Below are 18,961 nucleotides of genomic sequence, written 5' to 3'. Positions count from 1 at the left end.
GGTGGGGTGTCGGAACCAAGGTCGGCGGCAGGTTAGGGGTGCGCCGTGGAGGAGGCTGGGGCTGGGACAGCGAGCCCGATGAGCGGGCAGGTGCCCTGCCAGGCTTCCTCCGCGTGGCTTGGGCTCAGAGCCTAGATTTCCCATCGACTCATTCTCAAGTCTCACTTAGGGTCTCAGAATCCTTTTGTAAGAAGCTGGTCTGTCTTAGCACAGGCTGTGGCCACGCCCAGAGACACCGACTCTGCATGTCCCCCACCCTGCCTCTGCTTACCAAGAAACACCTGGGCCAAGCCCCATGGTGTCAGCTTGCACACCTCCCTTTTAAATAAAGATTTATTTGAAGGAGTCACACACACACTGAGAGAGAGTGAGAGAGAGAGAGAGAGATTCCCATCCGCCAGGCCAGAAACAGAAGCCCAGAACTCAGTGCAACTCTCCCACGTGGGTGCAGGGGCCCAAGCACTCGGGCCTTCTTCCGCTGCTCTCCCAGGCCATTAGCAGGGAGCTGGACTGGAAGTGGAGCAGCTAGGGCTTGAACCCGTGCCCATACGGGATGCCGGCTTCTCAGATGGTGGCTTCATCTGCTGCACCACGCTGGCCCCCAGCTCGTCCACTCTCCCATGGTGCTGTCACAGACCCTCAATATTCACCCCTGCACTTCCTCCTCCAGCCCTCCAGCCACCTATCAGCCACCAGATCAGGGATGGGAACGAGAATTCATCCCTTAAACCCAGCCTGGGTCTTAGCGGGCTGTGGAGTGTTGTGTATAGAAAGCTTTTGAGGCCTGAGTTGGGATTGATTAGTAATGTCTGCCAGGGGCAGCAGTGTGGAGAGTGGTGGCTGTGTGCCTTGCAGCTGCCATTCCGATTTAAATGGATTCTGAATCCTGTCTCCTCCAGGAAGTGCCCTCCCACCTCTACAGAGCCTCAGAGATGCCTGGCTTGCAACTGCACTTCCGAGGCTTCTGTCTTCCCTGGGCCGACCCCTCTGCGTCTGCCCGGCCCGCCCCACTTCTGCCCGGACACTCACCATACTTGATCTGTGCGATGTCCCCAACCACGATCTCGGCCACAGGGATCTGGACCACCTGGCCACCCCGGACCACCGTGAACTTCTGCTCCTGCTCGATGCGGCTCTGCAGGCCCCGGAACTGCTTCTCCTTGCTCCAGTCGTTGAAGGCCGTGACCAGCACCACGCAGATGACGGAGAGGAGGATGGCAGCCCCCTCGATCCAGCCTGCCTCGGCCTCGCCTTCGTCCTCCGCGCCTCCCTGTGCCGTGGCACATCCTGCAGTAAGCAGAAGCAAGCAGGCAGATGGGTCAGGGGGCAGAGGGGCTCCCGGGCCTGGATCTAGAGCCCAGCTCGGCCAAGGAACAAGTGCTATCAGTCAGACGCCAACATCTGCATGCTTGGGTTGTCTGGTGCCAAGCCCTGGGCAAAGTGCTTCATGTGGGTCCTCCCCAGAGCACCCCCTCTGCCCATCCCCCAGACAGCAAGCGCCAGGAGGGAGCAGCGGTGTGAGCCCAGGCTGTCTGGCTTCAGAACCCTGGCGCAGCCCCTGGGGTTTCCTGCCTGGGCTCTGGCTGTGAGGTCTTGGGTAAAGGGCTCCCCTCCCTGAGCCTCAGCTGTTTCATCTGCCAAATGGGCAGATCACACCGTATCTCAGGCACCTGCTGTGGGCACTGCATTGAACGGGGCAGCGGGGGAGGTCCATGGAGTCCCCAGCACAGGGAGGGGATTGAGAGAGGCCGGGTTCAAAGGAAGCGGGGAAGGGAAACGGGAGCCAGCGCTGGTGGCTTTGGGCCCCACATGCTGTCCCTGTACCCTCTCTGTTCTCCCAGCCACCGCGAGGGGGTCTCGGGCGGCAGGGCTGGCCCTACAGCTCAGGCCTGCACTCTGACCAGTGGTCCTCTTCCTGCAGACTGGGCCACACTGGGCCTGCCCTTGGCCAGTGCTATCGACTTCCACTTGTTTTTCAAGAATCATTTTTATTTATTTGAGAGGGAGAGGGCGAGGGAGAAGGGGAGGGAGGGGGGGAGGGGGCAAGATGGAGAAGGAGGGAGGGGGAGAGGGAGAGGGAGAGGGGGAGAGGGGGCAAGGTGGAGAAGGGGAGAAGGGGAGAGGGGGAGGGGAGAGGGAGGGGGGAGAGGGGGGAGGGAGAGAGAGTATCTCTGGATCTCCATCTACTGGCTGACTCCCAAATGCCCAGCTCTGCCTCCCAGGGTCTCAGTGATGGGGACGTGGAACAGAGGCGGAGCTGGGAGCTGAGCTGACAGGGATGCAGGCACCTTGAACACGGGATCCAGCACCTGTCCCTCTTCTTCCCCATCTGCTACCAGATTCCACACACTGGGCTGCCTCCCAACAGCTCTTATAATGCCCTGTGTGGAAGTTATCCCAGAATTCCCTGTCGAGAAAAGTGCCATCTTCCTCAAGGGTCATGTCTTCCCCCCTTGCTCGGAACTTGAGCTTTGCAAATCCTTTGGCTTTCCTTTCTGCCTTGGCCACCAGGAAGCTCACGTCAAAGAGAACTCTGGGGCCGGTGCTGTGGCGTAGCAGGTAAAGCTGCCGCCTGCAGTGCCGGCATCCCATATGGACACCAGTTAGAGTCCCGGCTGCTCTGCTTCTGATCCAGCTCTCTGCTATGGTCTGGGAAAGCAGCAGAAGATGGCCCAAGTGCTTGGGACCCTGCACCCCACGTGGGAGACCTGGAAGAAGCTCCTGGCTCCTGGCTTCGGATCAGCGCAGCTCTGGCAGTTGTGGCCAACTGGGGAGTGAACCAGCAGATAGAAGACCTCTCTCTCTCTCTCTCTTTCTGCCTCTCAAATAAAATAAATAAAGGGGGGGGGGGTCGCTGCCTGCAATGTGTTTGAGTCCCGGCTGCTCTACTTCTGATCCAGCTCTCTGCTATGGCCTGGGAAAGCAGTAGAAGATGGCCCAAGTTCTTGGGCCCCTGCACTTGCATGGGAGACCCAGAGGAGGGTCCTGGCTCCTGGTTTCAGATCGGTGCAGCTCCGGCCGTTGCGGCCATCTGGGGAGTGAACCAGTGGATAGAAGACTTTTCTCTCTGTCTCTCTCTGCCTCTCTGTAACTCTGTCTTTCAAATAAATAAATAAATCTTTAAAAAAAAGAGCTCTGTCACAGGAGTGAGGAGAGCCAGTCTTGTCAGTCCCCATTTCTGCTCCTCTTCTGTGTTTCTCAGCTTGTGAGACAGAGCCCTCCTGGGTCTTTAAATCCCCTACGGAGAGCGGTCGCGGGAAAAGCTGACTTTGTGTCATTATCATCATTATCGTGTATACAGGAGCTGGCCCGAGGGATGTGGTTATCTGGTTCCTTGAGTGATTCTGGCTTGGCGGGGGGGGGGGGGGGGGGGGAGTAACAACAGACCTCAGAGACCACTGCCCCATTTTAGGGACATGATGCTGCATGGGGACTTCCCGGAGGCTGTGACCCTGACGGTTCTATCTGAGCACTGAGGGCGCTGTCACCTGCGGCTGCCGTGCACCTGGGAGACGCTGCATCTTAACAACAAGGGAGGTGCCGAGGGCTCCCTAGGAATCGAACAAGGGGCTTCTAAACAGTCTACAATGTGACCATGTCTCATACGATCCACGACCCCACACTCCCAAAGTCTGCGTGTGCGCACGTATCTATCTACCTTCCCACCCATCATCTCTCACCCACCCCCCCACCCCCCCCACCCAGCATCTAATCTCTTTCAGTTATCTGTCTACAACTTATCTGCCTGTCAATCTTCTACGTACCTATTAGCTACCTGGCCATCACCCTTCATCGAGCTCTTTTTTTTTTCTTCAAGATTTATTTTTATTCATTTGAAAGGCAGAGTTACATAGAGCCAGAGAGAGAGAGAGAGGGAGGGAGGGAGGGAGGGAGAGGGGAAGAGAGAGGGAGGGAGAGGTCTTCCATCCTCTGGTTCACTCCCCAAATGGCTGCAATGGCTGATGCTGAGCTGATTTCAAGCCAGAAGCCAGGAGCTTCTCCCAGGTCTCTCATGCAGGTGCAGGGGCCCAAGAACTTGAGCCACCTTCTGCTTTCCCAGGCCATAGCAGAGAGCTGGATCGGAAGTGGAGCAGCCAGGACTTGAACCAGTGCCCATATGGGATGGTGGCACTGCAGGCAGCGGCTTTACCCGCTACACCACAGCGCCGGCCCCCATCTTTCTCTTCTTTATCTCTAATTTATCTACCTTTCTATCATCTATCTATCAATCATCTATTATGTATCTACTATCTATCTATCTATCTATCTATCTATCTATCTATCTGCCATGTGACGGCCGGGACCTGCCATGTGCTTAGGACCTGCACGACCTCAGTCTCATGGAGGATTCTCTCTGGGTGGTGGGAGTACGGAGGACTTGGCTTTTCCTACAGTAACTGTGTATGGCTTCTGCAATCGGCTCATTGTGCGTGTCTTTTTGTGTAGAGAAACCCTCGTCAGAGGGGGTCTGCGCACTTGGCCACTGCAGCACAAGCAGCCAGGAAAGGCTGGCCCACGGCCAGTGCCAGGGACGCTGTGTGCAGCGACAAGAAGCCTGCCAGCCAAGGTTTGCTGTGGGGAGTCCTCAGCCCTGGAGTGGAGCAGGGACCTCCCTGGGAGGGTGGCACAGGGCTCCCAGAGTCCAAGGAGACCCCGGGGGGAGACCCTTCAACAGGGAGACTCCCCGCAGCGAGGGGGCAAACGCATGCAGTCCCAGCCCCAGTAGGGCCCTTTCAAATGCTCATGGGAAATGGAATTGAGAGCTACGTTTCTTCAGGTGCAAACTAAGCCTTGAAACCCACGCTGGCCTGTTCACACGATGCATTCGCCGTGAACTTCTTGAGCACACCTCCTACTGCCAGCCCAGTCCCGGGGGACAGAACCGTGAGGAGACGGGCACAGAGGGACCCAGTGGCCTCTCACGTGCGCGGCAGAGGGTGCGAGCCAAGACGGCCAGGGGAGGAAGTTGGGGCAGCCACGCCTGCCGCACCCATTGTACACCTGCTGGGAGCCAGGCTGTGGCAGCCCTGGCCCTTCCACCATCATCACCTCCCAAGGGTGTCCCCTTGAGAGAGGGGATCGCTGAGAAAGTATGGTCCAGGGGAGGAGGGGAGGGGGAGGGAGAGAGAGAGCGGGGGAGGGGGAGACAGAGAGAGAGGGAGAGGGAGAGAGACTGAGAGAGAAACTGGTTTTCATGAACCTCGACTTCCCGTCGCAGGACTGCAGCGGGCAAACTTGTCAGCCAAGGCCAGACAGCGAGTGCCCCAGGCTATGTGGCCGTGTTGCTACCGCCGTCACCCATAGCCGCTGGCACAGACTACACGGAGAGAAGCAGGAGGGCGCCCATGAAGCCTCACTTTTCGGCAGGGGAGCAGGAAGTTCCTGTCATGCTCACTGATAGCTCCTCTCCGGGTACACGTGCGGCCGAGGGTCTGAGCACAGGGCCACACACGCGGTGGCCAGCTCGGCCAGCGCAGCCGGTGCAGGGGCCCGTGGTGCTGCCCCAGGCTGCCAGGCGCAGAGCCCTGGGGCCGGGGTGCACATTCTGCAGCTGCTGCCACAGGGAGCGGGGAACTTGGGGACTGTGGGGAGACACCGAGCTTCGGTGGGGCCCTCAGACTTTGGGGTGGGGACTTGTGAGGGGTCTCAATGACCAGGGCTGAAGACCCCCAGTCAGGTCGGCAGCCCACGGCGAGCACTCCGCGGGCTCTGTCCTCAGGTGTGAGGGCGCTGCACGGTGTCCCGGGCCCCTCACCTGGGCTCTGCCTATGCGGCAGACTCTGGGGAGGGGCCTGGTCCCCGAATGTCACAGCAAGCCCGGGACTCTGTGTCAGCAGGCTGCTGAGGTTTGAAAGCTTGCTCTAAGGTTCACGCATGGAAAACTTCAAAACAATTGATTCAAGAGGCAGAGAGAGAGCGCGCGCGAGAGCGAGCGAGCTAGGCACAGTCACAGCCCTGCACCCTGGGGTGGCTGGAAGCATGGAGCCCACGGCGAGCGCACAGCCTGTGACTGCCGGTGTGACCCTGGCCAGGCTTTCCCATGCACTTCCCACGGGATGGCTGAGCTGCTCCTGGGAGGCGCGGAGGCTGTGGGCTCTGGGGGCCTCCGGCGTGGACGCGCGGCCGTGGGGAGCAGCCCCGCCCCGTCTCACCTTCGTTGCTCTCGCCGGGCGGGTGGTAGAAGGACAGCCCCAGGGAGATGATGGCCGCGATCTCCAGGATGATGAGCGTGACGTCCTGCAGGGCCTCCCACACGAGCTGCAGGAAGGTTTTTGGCTTCTTTGGAGGTATAAAGTTTTGCCCAAAAATCTGCTTCCTCTTTTCCAGGTCCGGAGCGGTGCCCGGCAAACCTGTGGACAGAGTGCACACAGGTTGGCGGCGCCTGGGAGACACGCGTGGGGCAGAGGCGGAGCCAACAGAGCAGGGAGCGTCCAGGCTGTGGCCCTGGGTCTGGCACCTGTCAAGTGCTGGGGACGCCAGGCAGGGGCGGGGCAAACAGTGGCCCCAAAAGACACGTCCAACCCTAAGCCCTGGAGTCCCCAGCTGGACTTTAGTTAAGTTGCAGGTCACGGGCTGACCTTGTCCTAGCTTATCTATATGGAGCACCCAGTGGTGCAGCCACCGCCAAGGTCACCTGCAGCCCCTGGGCAGGCGGAGGCGTGGAAGGCGTCTCCCCTAGAACCTGTAGAAGATGCACTGCTCAGGGGCCTCTGCTCTGCGAGAGTGCACGCCTCCCTGTTCAGTCCCCTCCCCCACGCTGGTGGCCACCTGCTGTGGCACCCACAGGAGAGCACACCCACTGTGCCCACTGCACCTGCCGCACACGCCCTCCCTCCTGGTCTGCGTTTCCCGGCTTGGCGGGTGCGCGTGGCAGAGCAGCACAAGCTCTCGGGGCGTCGGTGTCTCCTCTGTCCAGGGGACGGTGACTGTACCTGGTGCACCAGCGGTCGGCCCACAGGAGATGATTGTTGAAGCTAGCGTGTACTGAGCACCCACAGAGCGCCCACACTGTTCCAGACCTGAGAATCCGCCCCGGCAAGACTAAGCACTGGGCCCCCGGGAGCCAAGAGCCCCGCCCAGGCGCTGTTCTGCAGCACCAGAGAGGGGGTGTGGCAGGTGCAGCCTTCCCCCTGGGGGAGGGGGCCACTTCTGGCCCCCTGTTGCTTCACCTCCAGCCGGATTCTTCTCACGCTGCATGGGGCCAGGAGGTTCTCCTGCAGACACTCGATCTTGTTTCCCTTTTCCCCTGGCTTGCTTGGAAGCTCAGCGCTGGACCTGCTGCAGGTCTGGGTGGCCTGCACTGTGCCCGGCCACCTCTGTCCCCTGTGTCCTCCCTCCCTTCATCTGCACTGTAATGTTTCTGGGTAAGAAGAGGGTTCCTAAGCCTCTTGGCGGGCAGACGTGAATTAACCAGAGTGAAGCAAGGGCTACGGGGGTAGCTAAAGAAACGGGGTGGGGCGGGCTGCGGGAGGAGGGGACAGTCTGCCCTGGCAGCGGGGGACAGAGGCGGAGTCCGGCTTCTCCCGGGTGAGAGGTGCCTCACGCCATGGCCTGGGCTCTAGTGCGACGCCAGGACCCTGGCTACTGGGAGGGGCTATGGGAGGGTCCCAGTGCCCTCTGACCTCATCTCCCAGCCTCAGGTTCCCCAAGGGGGAGCACCCTGTTTCCACAGCTCTTGTGCTCCCCTGGGACCCAAGTAGACTGACTACGTGAGGCCGCCTGGCTGTGCGGCTCCTGTCCTGTCCACCAAACTGGCTTTCCAGCCACGGCCCCGGGCTCCCGACCCACTGTCTGGCTGACAGAAACAGACGGCTCCCCACAGGGGCCAGGGCCAGGGTAGCGGGCCGGGGCTCCCTGAGCTGAGGGACGGCTGCGGTCAGGGTGGGTGGCCCAGGCTGCCGGGGTGAGAGCGGCACACGCTGAGGGACCTCCGACCTGGCGCCGGCCCCAGCTGCTGCCTTGGGCAGGTGGTTTTCCCAGTGTGGGGCTCAGGGTCCTCCTCAGTGGTTTGGGGCAAAAGCACATGCAGCCCACAGGACTGATGGGACATCAGGAACGTGATGTGCGCCAGCAGTGCCCAGAACAGATGACAGGTGCACCTATTCCTAATGACTGCCACTAACTGCCACTAACTGCCACCACTGCCACCAGTGCCACTACCACCGGTGCCACCACCACCACCATCAGCAGTACCACTGCTGCTGCCACCTGGCCTGGAGGCACACGGGGTGGTATCTGCCCACACGGCCGCCGTCGTGGCTTGCTCCGCACACACCACTGCCCATGGGTGTCCAGACACCTGCTGCAGTGCGCTCCTGCCTGCTGTGTGCCTGTGGACGCCTCACTCAGCCTCTCTGGAGGGGCGCCAAGTAAACAGGACGGTTCCTGCGTGGCGAGCAGCCTGACCTGCAGCCTGACCGGGAAGGCAGGAGAGCCCAGTGGTCACCCCCGGCTGCGGGGGGCTGCCGCTGCTGCGAACACACGCCTTCTGGGGACTCTGACACTGGGTCCTGCAGCTCTGGGGTGCTGAGGAGGTCCCCGCTGAAACAAACAACGGCTGCTCTCCTGGGAAAACCCTGGAGGCGGCTGTGCCGCACAGATGAAAGAAAACACGACAGGGCTGGCGCAGCGGGGGAAGCTGCCGCCTGCGACTCCAGCATCCCGTGAGGGGGCTGGTTCAAGTCCCAGCTGCTCCACTTCCGAGCCAGCTCCCTGTTAATGCACCTGGGACATTAGTGGAGGATGGTCCTCCTGCACCCATGTCGGGGACCAAGAAGAAGCTCCTGGCTTTGGCCCGGCCCCATCACGGCCGTTGGATCCGTTTGGGGGTGAAACAGCGGATGTAAGACCTCTCTCTTTCTGAATCTTAACAAAGAGGCAATGGGGCTCACAGCAGGCGACGTTGTGAGGCATGCTGGCAGCAGGTGTGTGACTGTGCAGGTGCGCAGGGGTTGGGGCACAGGCAGGTGACAGGTATGCGCCTGGGGAGCAAGCAGTCCATGCGCTTGGGGGCCACACACATGGGCATCGCTGCTGGGACTTGTGGGGATTCACAGTTGCTGCAGGCAAAGCCATGAAGGGGACAGAAGCCCTGAGCCTGCTGCCTGGCTCTGTGCCCCTGGCCAGGTGCTGCCTCTCTCTGGGCCTCAGTTTCCCAATGGTACATGGCACGGATGTGGTCAACACCAGCTGTAGGCTCCCGCAAGGCACCAGCAGCTTTAACAAACAGTAGTGCCTGGGCCCCACCCTAGGGGTTCCAGCTGAGTGGGGCTGGGGTCTGACCTACACTGCTAGACAGGGGTCCCAGTGTGCGGCCTGGACCAGCAGCTCCGCATCCCTGGGAACTTGTGGGAAGAGGCAAATCCTCGGGAGCCCTGGGTGGGACCCTGTGACCTGCAGACTTAGGCTGAGGATCCTGGGGGGACAGGCAGGGGAGGAGAGGCACTGCCAGGACTCGAGGCCCACGCGACAGCCCTGAGACGCAGAGCGGGGTGTGCCGAGCCCTCCTCCATCCTAGGGAGCTGCTGAGGGTCCCGACTCCCCTGAGGTGGCAGAGGAGATGGTGGGTGCAGGGAAGCAGCAGGGGCCAGGCGGTGTGGGGCTGCAGCATCCCCACCCTGCTCTATAACCCTGCACGGCCCTCAGGGCCCTGCGCCACTCACTTCCGGCTCTCACTGAGGCCTCTCTGCATCTCCCAAGGACGCCTCTGGCCCCAGTCCAGGCACCACACCTTTGCCACCCTCCTTCAAGCCTCAGGCTGCGCTTGTCTGCCTCTGTCCAGCCCTCCGCCAGGCCCCGCCCCGTGCGTTGACCTACTTAGTCTGGCAAGACCCAGATGAATGTTTGCTGCCTCCTCCTGAGGCCTTCCTTGACTGCCCAGCAAGAACAATCCATCCCTGTGGCCTCGCCCCGATAGCACGGCCCCTGGCTCCCTCTCCACTTGCTTGCAATGGCACACGGGGGCATCTCCCTGCGTCAGGCTTTGTCCCTGCAGCTCAGAAGCCAACCGAGGCCACGCTTCGGTGCCGCCACCTTCTGGGAGCTGATTCTGTCACTCCCCACAGGGAGGCTGCCCAAGCCAGCGTGCAGGAGGCCTCCCTCTGCAGACCCTGCTGGGGAACAGAGACGGGGATGCAGGAGCTGAGACTGCCCCACCCACGTGGACAACCAGGTGTCCCCTGTGAGAGCCACTAAGTGAACCTGGCCTTGACAGCACCTCTGCAGGAAACTGCCCCTGCATGGGCCTGCCCTGGGGCCTGCGTCTGCCCGGCCTTACGGTCAGGTCACTCGTGGTGTCACGGTTCCCTGTAGGGGGCCGGGTGTGGGCATCAGGCTGGTCCATGGTGTTTTCCATGCGCCCAGGGTCTTGGGGAATTACCAGTGACCACGCTCGCTGTAAGCTGTAGTGTCGGGATCTGTGCTTATGTACACACTTGGCCACCAGCCACGTGCATGCAGATGCCGAGGGCATAAGCAGGCGGTCATGTGGCGGGCAGCTTCTCTGGGCTGTGTGGACACAGGGTCCAGTGGAGATGCAGCCACACAAAGACACGGCCTGGAAAGGGACGCGGACGCTGCCTGCCCCTACCCTGCCCCACACGCGGAAACAGCCATCCATGGTCTCAAATCCACCCCTCCTCCTTCTTCCTGTTCCCTCTGGGGATTCATGGTGACATCTCAACCCGGCAGGGAAGGCGGCGCAGGGCGGGGGCAGTGCCGGGTTGGGGTGGGAGCTGGCTGGCAGCTGAGCAGGGAGGAATCACCAGTACCAAAGGACATGGGATGCCTGGGGAGCTGGGTTTCAGCTGTGTCCCACACGTTAGCCAGGGCTGTTGTCTGAAAGTCAGACTTCCCTGCTGTGTGTGGCTGTCTTGTGAAATGCAACAACCCTTCCCCTGAGGCCTCTCTGGCCCCCAGTCCCTGGTCCCCAGGGTCAGAGGACATCGGATCCCTGGCTGGCCAGCCTCATCATCCCATTTCACAGGTGGGACAAGCGACAGGGCGGGGCTGACCCGGCTTCAGGCCATTCCACCTCTCCACAGACACAAGGAGCCGGAGCCTCACTGCACGTGCGACTGTGGTCCTCTCAGGTTCTCCCCCTACCTGCCTTGCTGAAGACGGAACTCAGGGTGTCCACAGGCGGTTCTGGGAGGCCCCCTCTCCCTACTTCCTCTGAGGTTGAACACAGGAGGGACTTCCCTGGCTGTCCAGGAGGGGGCGCTGTGCAGACCTCTGCCAGCAGCCTCCCAGGGTGGCTTTCAGAGGCAGAGACGGCAGGGTCCAGTCTCCACCCGGCTACTTAATGAGACCCTGGGCACCTGGTGTCTCCCTCTGAGCCTCGGCTTCCTCATCTGCAAATGGGCGCAGAGGGACAACCCAGCCCCCCGCCCCTGCCCCGCACTGGGTAGAAGCAAACAGGTGCAATTTGACACACTTGTGCACCCAAGGGGGGCCTGGGACCCGGGCAGAATGCCCATCCCTGCCTCTGGACTAGAGCCTCCCCCACCCCCACCCCCCCACGCTGCACCTGTGAGGTCTGTGGGTTCAGACAGCCTTCAGTGGTTGGGACCGAGCCCTCCATGATGCTTCCCACAATACCGCGTGTGCAGATGGCAGGGGCCGGGCAACAAGTGCACACAGATGAGCTCTGGTTTAATCACCCCTCGGTACTCTTGGTGTGCACTGATTTCCGCTGCCATTAGTAAAGTCAGGGCAACCAGCCTTGTTCATGGCTTGGAGAGGCCAAGAGTCTTGCTCAGGGTCCCAGAGCTAAAGCTGGGACTTGAACCCAGGTCTCTGAGGCTCCAGAGCTGTACTCTTCCCACACCCGGCCAGGCTGCCTGTGTCCGGACCCAGCACTGAAACTATGTCCTTCTCACTGCTCTCAAGATGGCCTCTTGCTAAAAACAGAGTCTTGGCAATGGACAAGAGCAAGCTCCCAGGAATGCCAAGCACCTGGAGGAAACTGGAAAAATCCGGTCACCAGGCTGGCATTGCTAAACATTTGTATTGTCACTGCAGTGTGGATTCTTCCACTACTGTAACTAGAAGTCTTGTATCTCAAAAGAAAAAAAAAAACTATCCATAAGCCCTTCAAAAGCTGCAACAGTTAAGCAAAATGCATTTCCGTCTTTGGAAGGTGAGTGGGTTCAATAAACTGTGCTGTGTCCTGTGCAGAGAATTCTAGACGGCAGTTTTTTAAAAGTGAGCTCTGCTTACATGCACCTACAAGGAAAGCCCTCCCAGAAAGACTGTGGAAGAAGCAAGCGGGTCCTGGAACAACATGTCCAGTGTTGTGAGACAGAAAGATCTCAAGACATTATCATCTATGGCTGCGTTTGTAAGTGTGTAGCAAAAGTTCTGTAAGGGTCCACTCCAAACTCATGAAGGTGGTACCCGTGGGGACAGGGTAGGAAGACTGGCTGAGCTGGACAAGTCAGTTTTGATTGAAATATTTTAATTTGTTTTTACTTATCTGAAAGGCAGAGAGAGAGAGAGAGAGAGAGAGAGAGAGAGAGAGAGAGAGAGATAACGATCTTCCACCCACTGGTTTGGTGCTCAAATGCCTGCCATGGCCAGGGCTGTCCTAGGCCAAAGTCAGGAGACCAGGACTTGCATGCTGCCTCCCAGGATGCATCAGCAGAGGCTGGAGCAGAAGTGGAGAAGGCGTTTGAACCCAGTCACTCCAACATGGGACGTTGTCCACCCCTAAGCAGCATCTTGACCTGCTGCACCCACCTTGAAACATATTGATTTTAACCAGAAGGTGCTCGTGTTTCAGTTGAATAACTCAGAGTTTGCGTTACAGTGGCAATCAGTGCACACTGTAAGAAGATAAAGGTTTGCTTCCACATAACCTTTGCAGGAAGTGGCCTGGGGGTCAACAACTCCTGGGCTAAAACTGTGGCTTCCTCACTTGGGACGTGAGGGAGCTGGTTCATGCCTCGGGTCATGGACTGTGCTGCCCGGACCAGAGCCTGGTTGTACGGGTGACAAACAAGGACAAGTGAGACGTCAGCCTACAGGAGCTCCTCCGTGTGGGCTCCCTTATCTCTTCCTTCCCTTTGTACCCTGTCTGCATCTCCCAGTGTCTTCTTCCACCTCTTCACCCTCTTGCCTCTCCCAGTGTCTTCTTCCACCTCTTCACCCTCCTGCCTCTCCCAGCAAGCCTCCTCTGCCTGCGCAGAGACGCATTCCAGCTCCAATCCCTTCCTGCTGCCCCCACATGCTGGCCCAGGCCACCATCTCTGCTCACCCAGCCGGCTTCAGTGGCCAAAGTCCCCAAACCATTCTCCACTCAGCAGCCAGAGAATGCTTTCTATTGCATACATTTTCTGTTTATTTGAGAGACAGACAAATAGAGGGCGAGAGAGAGCTCTCCCCCATTGGTTCACTCCTAAACACCTACAAGTGCCAGAGCTGGGCTGGAGCCGAAGCCGGGAGCCAGGAGCTCCATCCAGGTCTCCCGTGTGAGTGGCAGGAACTCGATTCCTCGAGGCATCAAGGGAGCACTTCGGCAGGAACTGGGGTCAGGATCGGGGGCTGGGTACCCTGTGGAGGTCCTCTGATGTGGGACAAGGGTGCCTTCAACATTGGTTGAAATGCCCGCCCCATAGAATGGTTTTAAGATTGTACACTGTGCGACGTTCAGGCTGAGTCCATGTTAAACTTGCTCCAGCCGCTCCTAAAGCATGCAGAGGAAAGCCGCACTCCTCACTGGGGTCTGGCAGGCCCTCCGCAGCCTCACCGGCCCCTGCCCACTCCTGGGCTCCTGTAGCCTCTGCCTCTTTCTGTTCGGCCGTCCTGCCCCGGGGCCTTTGCACACGCACATCCTGCTGCCGGGTGCTCTCTCCTCCCTCTGCCGCTCTAACTCAGCACTTCCTCTGGGGGAGCCCTGTCCCCCTTCTAGACAGGTCGGACCCCCTTTGGACTGGTCTCACAGCTTCCTGGACAGCCCTCTCGGTTACATTGCTATTTTAATGATAATGGCAACGTTGGTGTCTCCCTGATGCTGGGCTCCCTGGCTGGCTCCGAGCTCCCTGAGGGCAGGGCTGTGTCTGATGCAGTGAGCACAGGCCCTGTCTCAAGTCCCGCCAAGAGAAAGGCAGGGAGGAGGGTGCTGAGCTCCATGGCCACATCTGCTCCCAGAGGCATCCCCGGGCTGAGCAGCGGGGAGTGGGGGAGGTGCCTGAGGCCCCCTCGGGTCACTTCCCCTGAGGCCCAGGCTCAGGGCAAGCACGTGGGGGCCCTCTGTGTCCTTGCTGCTGAGAGGAGGGACCCAGGAGCCTCCAGCTGGCCACGAGAGGGCTTCCTGGGGACATGGACATCTCCAGGCTCAGCCTTGGCCTGGGGCAGCCCCAGCCTGGCTGTTGAGGATTCTCTGGGGAGGCCATGGGTGACATCGTGCACCGGAAGTGGGAGCAGAAAGCAGAGGCCGCCATGGCTGTGACCGCGGCTGCTCCCTGCCCTTCAAAGGGCCCCTTCTTTACAGACAGGACTGGGGATGGTTCCTGGAGACAGACTCCCTCTTTGGAGGGGAGATCTGGAGTCAGGCAGGGAGGGGACGGATGGGAGGGTGGCGACAGGCACATACAAGTGAGAAAACCCACAGAGACCACAGAGCAGAGAGCGAGCTCCTGGAGAAAGGTGATCCAGAATCCCCACCCGCAACCCTGTTGAGTGACACCTGCCAGGCATGCGTTATCGCATACAAGGAACCCACGACGGAAGCAGCCCAAGGTCGCATCCCAACCGTCAGAACTTCCTGGGTGGCTCCTGGGGCCACCCACGCACCTGTGGCCAGCACGCCATCCAGCTCTCAAGGCCTGTCCCTGATCCCACTCTGTCACTCCCATGTTATGGATGGGGCTGCCGAGGCCGGACGCTGGGGAGACACGCATTCTCTGGATTCCAACTGCAGGTCCGTCTGGGCCCAGAGCCCTGGCTTCACCACGGCATCACCTGGCTTCCCCCAGCCTCCCTGGCTGCCCACGGCACCACCTGGCTTCCCCCAGCCTCCCTGGCTGTCCACGGCAGCGGCAGGCTCAGCAGCCTCCCTTGTTCGGGTCTCCTCTGCGCGCTCGCTCCCTCTCGAGCTCACTCCAAACCTGAGCACGGGCATGCGTCACTAACAGTGGGGACGCAGGCTGAGAATCGCACCCTGGGGAGATTTCCTCTCTGCGCCCGCACGAAGCTGGCAGCCTGCGGCACTGCTGCTGGGCCCCAGGCTGCACGGCCAGCACGCCACCTGCCGAACACCGCAGGCCACCGAAACACAGAGGCGACAGCGCCAGGCACGGGGAGATGGAATTGCTTGGTTCCATCATAATGAACGGGCCCAGTGTGTGGTCAGCTGTTGACCACAGCACCGGGTGGCACACCGCCTGCGCCCACCCTGGACTTGGGCTTTGCGTTCAGGGAACCCGGACGAGGACAGGTGCAAGTCGGAGGTGAGGCAGTGGCGGTGCGAGCGCAGGCCCTGGGTCTTGCTGTGGGAGCTGAGCCTCCCTCGCCGCTGGCTGCAGCTGCGTCTGGACTGAGCCGCCTGCGGAAGCTCTCCCGGCCCCCCCCCCCCCCCCCCAGCCCGAGAGCTCCGCGAGCCTCCGGCACGCTTCTGGAACCGCATCACTCATTCATGACGCCATTAACCTTTCATGAGGGGCCCTGTGAGGCCGCCAGGTCAGCAGCCCGAGGGCTCCGGCCCAGGTGCAGACATCCTGCCGCAGTGCCACTTGGTGGCCGGTCTCCCAGGGGGCACGCATGCAACTGCTCTCCATTCTCCAGCTCTGCCTCTGGCTGCACCTGCCTGGGATGCTGGTTGGAGGCCTGGGAAGTAGTCCCATGGGCGTGGCCTCACTCACTCACTCACTCACTCATGCATGCACCTGTTCAGGAAGCGGCGACTGCACCTCCCGGGACCAGCACGCCTCGAGCAGAGGGTCAGCTCCCGGCCTCCCTGAGTGTCGTACCTCGCCACCTCAGAACCGTGGTGGGATGCACACCAATCAAACGCCTCTGCATTCTGACCTCTGGGCTCTGACCCGCGTGGTCACAGTGTGCTGTCATTCGTTAATGGTGGCTCCAACCACACCACTTTCCATCCGTGTGACCACCTGCTCCTGGTGTTGCATGCATGCCCCCTGGGAGACCGGCCACCAAGTGGCACTGCTGGCAGGATGTCTGTACCTGGGCTGGAGCCCTTGGGCTGCGTCTACAGTGCTGACCTGGCGGCCTCACAGGGCCCCTCATGAAAGGTTAATGGCGTTAAGATGATTCAGACCCCAGAGGACCAAGAGATGCCACACGTGGCCCAGTGCTCAGCGGGCAGTGGGCGTTTGATACATGCTACCTAAAATCACCAGTGGAAAAAGACCTTTCCTGACCTCCTGTCCACACTGGACGGAGGGACGAACGTCCAGGCCCATGGAGCTCTAAAGGGCACAGCCCAGACCAGGGGCCATGTCTTTAGCCACCGAGATGCCCTGGCCTTGCCGGCCCACGGCCCTGGGAGCTACTAAGTGTTGGCAGCACCTGTCAATCTTGTCTGTATTAAGTACCCGGCACTTGTCCCGCTTCTGGGATTTCAGTGTCCTGGGTCTTCCCACCAATGCGGCCGAGGCCGACCCCGTCGCTGCCTGCACAGCAGAGAAGGGTCAGCTGATGCTCTGGGGTTCCTGGCAGGGCCTAAGTGATGGGGTGTAGGGGCAGTATAGCCTAGGGCTCAGTGAAAGCCCTGGGCTGGATGCAGCACGACAGCCACGCGGTCAGTGAATCCAAGTGCAGCAGCACCGCCACGGCCAAGGCCATCTCCTGCCTGTGCCCAGAACTCACAGCCACCTCTGCTTGGAAACCCCCTGGTCCCCCCCGTGCCACCCCTCACCTGAACACCAGTGAGCAGGAGCTGGCTCTAGGCGACGGTGCATCTTGGCACTACTAGCCCCACACACGGGAAAGTGGTGAAGCCCAGGGTTCAGGAACCCAGAACCTGTGGCCATCAAGCGCTTGCTGGCCTCTGGTCTATTTGTGGGGATGCTGTCGGGAGAGAAGGCACAATTCCTGGTGGAGGCAGCCACGCCCCGACCCTGCCAGGCTGCGGGCGGGGACCCACAAGGCCAGTTGCCATGCTTCCCTGACAAGCGGAAGGAGACTCAGAACCCGCTCTCCCTCTCTCTCTCTTCCCCTCTCTCCAGGGGCTAAACTCACAGCCTGGAGGATGAGAGAGAAGCACTAGACAGCTCTGAGGCCGGCTCGTGCCCCTGTTTGCCTAGTAAGAGACTCCCCTGCTGCCTGGGACAGAACCCAGCACATAGCTGGTGCTCGAGAAACCGCGCGTGAGTGCCGGACGGGCGGCCGTAGATCATGCGGGAAGAGAAACGCAAATCGTCAAACAGCTCAGATGCAAAAAGCTACCAAGAAGGGTAGCAAGCTGCACTCCCAGAACGTTATCGCTCCCAAGTCAGGCGCTGTCCTGGCGGGTTCGAACGAGGGGATGGCAGCAAGGCGGGGATGTATCTCAAAGGCGTTCTGCTTCTGCAGTTCAAGGCTTACAGAGGGAGGACGCCTAGGTCCCTTCCTAGACCTCAGGGGCCTGACACCTTGGCCTTTGACCACTCAGGGCTCACCTCCAGCCGCCCCCTCCCCTTTGGATCTGGGTTTCAGAGCATGTCCTATGGCTGCCAGATGACAAGACAAACAGGTAAGTTTCATCTTGCAAGTCAGCTGTGATTGATTAGCAGGGGCTCCCTGCAGGTGAACTGAGATGTGGGCTGAGTGCTGGGATTGACTAGTGATGTCTGCCACAGATGTGGGTTAAAGAAGCATGGACTTGCATGTGTTTCACACTGTCTTTTCTCTTTGTCCCTGGACCAGGAATGCAGGGGGCTCCCAAGGCGGCTCCACCTGGGTGTTTTGTGCATGGCCATGACTTGGGCAGTCTGTGAGCAAACATGCCTTCCCCCCTGCCCTGTGTCAGGCTGACCCCACCTGGTTTCGGGCTTTGCCCGCCATGGCTCCTGTGGGCACCTCCCTCCTCCCAGCCCCAGGGCCTCACAGTGGCCAACACGTGCTGCTCTCACCTCCCCTACTTGAGCACGGAGGACCTCTCCTTCTCCACTCCAGCCCCAACTGCTTTCCCATTGCTTCTACGGTATGCTGCTCACACGGCCATTCATTCTCTCGCTCTTTCATCCCCTTCTCCACCCGTGTGCTTGTCCAACAGCCTGCTGTGATCTGTGCATGTGAGATGTCAGACAGGCCAGGTCTCCCGAGGACACGCTCGGGGGCCAGGGAGACACCCAGAGGATGCCACCTGCCTCCCTCCTGCACTGCCTCGCCCTCCACCGGGGCTCCTTCCCCGTGCCTGGGTCTGTGGCCCCCTCCTTGGAATCAGCAGCCCCATCTTCTGCCACAGCACCCACCACACCCTGCTGCAGAGGGTGGCCTGCTTGGTGTGTCTGCCTCGGGTCCCTTTCTTGAGACCAGAACTCGCTGCCTCCTTTCTGTATAAGGCGACGCGTCCAGCACAGTGGGGGCCCTGGCACAGGAGTTCGTCCGCACCTCCCTCATGTGTTCTGTTTCCCCTCCATGACCCTCAATCCGGGCTCTCAGACCTGCATTCCTGGGCCAGCGAGCCTCCCTGTCAGGACAGCCTGGACAGGCTGGCTCCAAGGGCCACAGTCTTTCCCTCCACGCAATGAGGGTGGGACAGGACCCACCTCGCCGGGCTGCGGGGAGGTGACATGAACACATCGCACCTGTTCCTGTGCACAGTGTCAGGTGCAGGGAACAGCGTGGGCCACGGCCATGGCCATGAAGGCTGGTCCCCCCATTCTGGGACACAGGCCCTCCTCTCCCCTCTTCCTGGGGGACTCACTCAGCGTCTGCTGGGAACTGCTGCCATCTCCAGCTCACGTCTGCTTTGCACTTCGTCCCCTTCCATGTGAGTCCCTGGGGTCCCCCTGCC

At 60.5% G+C, this 18,961-nt stretch overlaps 1 protein-coding gene across 7 annotated transcripts in view; it reads right to left on the bottom strand.

The window, feature by feature from the left end:
• ATP2B2 (ATPase plasma membrane Ca2+ transporting 2) overlaps positions 1 to 18,961 on the bottom strand; it is a 94,374-nt gene that overhangs the window by 57,270 nt on the left and 18,143 nt on the right. For all 7 annotated transcript variants that reach the window (XM_051831903.2, XM_051831904.2, XM_070050011.1 and 4 more), the window contains exons 2-3: positions 6,153 to 6,350; positions 1,030 to 1,287 (exon numbers count right to left, since the gene is read on the bottom strand). In XM_051831903.2, coding sequence (XP_051687863.1) covers positions 1,030 to 1,287; positions 6,153 to 6,350 — 456 coding nt within the window. The remainder of the gene's footprint in view (positions 1 to 1,029; positions 1,288 to 6,152; positions 6,351 to 18,961) is intronic.

Source organism: Oryctolagus cuniculus, chromosome 10 (genome assembly GCF_964237555.1).
Source record: "Oryctolagus cuniculus chromosome 10, mOryCun1.1, whole genome shotgun sequence".
Lineage (NCBI taxonomy): Eukaryota > Metazoa > Chordata > Mammalia > Lagomorpha > Leporidae > Oryctolagus > Oryctolagus cuniculus.
This window is presented reverse-complemented; position numbering and strand designations above follow the sequence as displayed.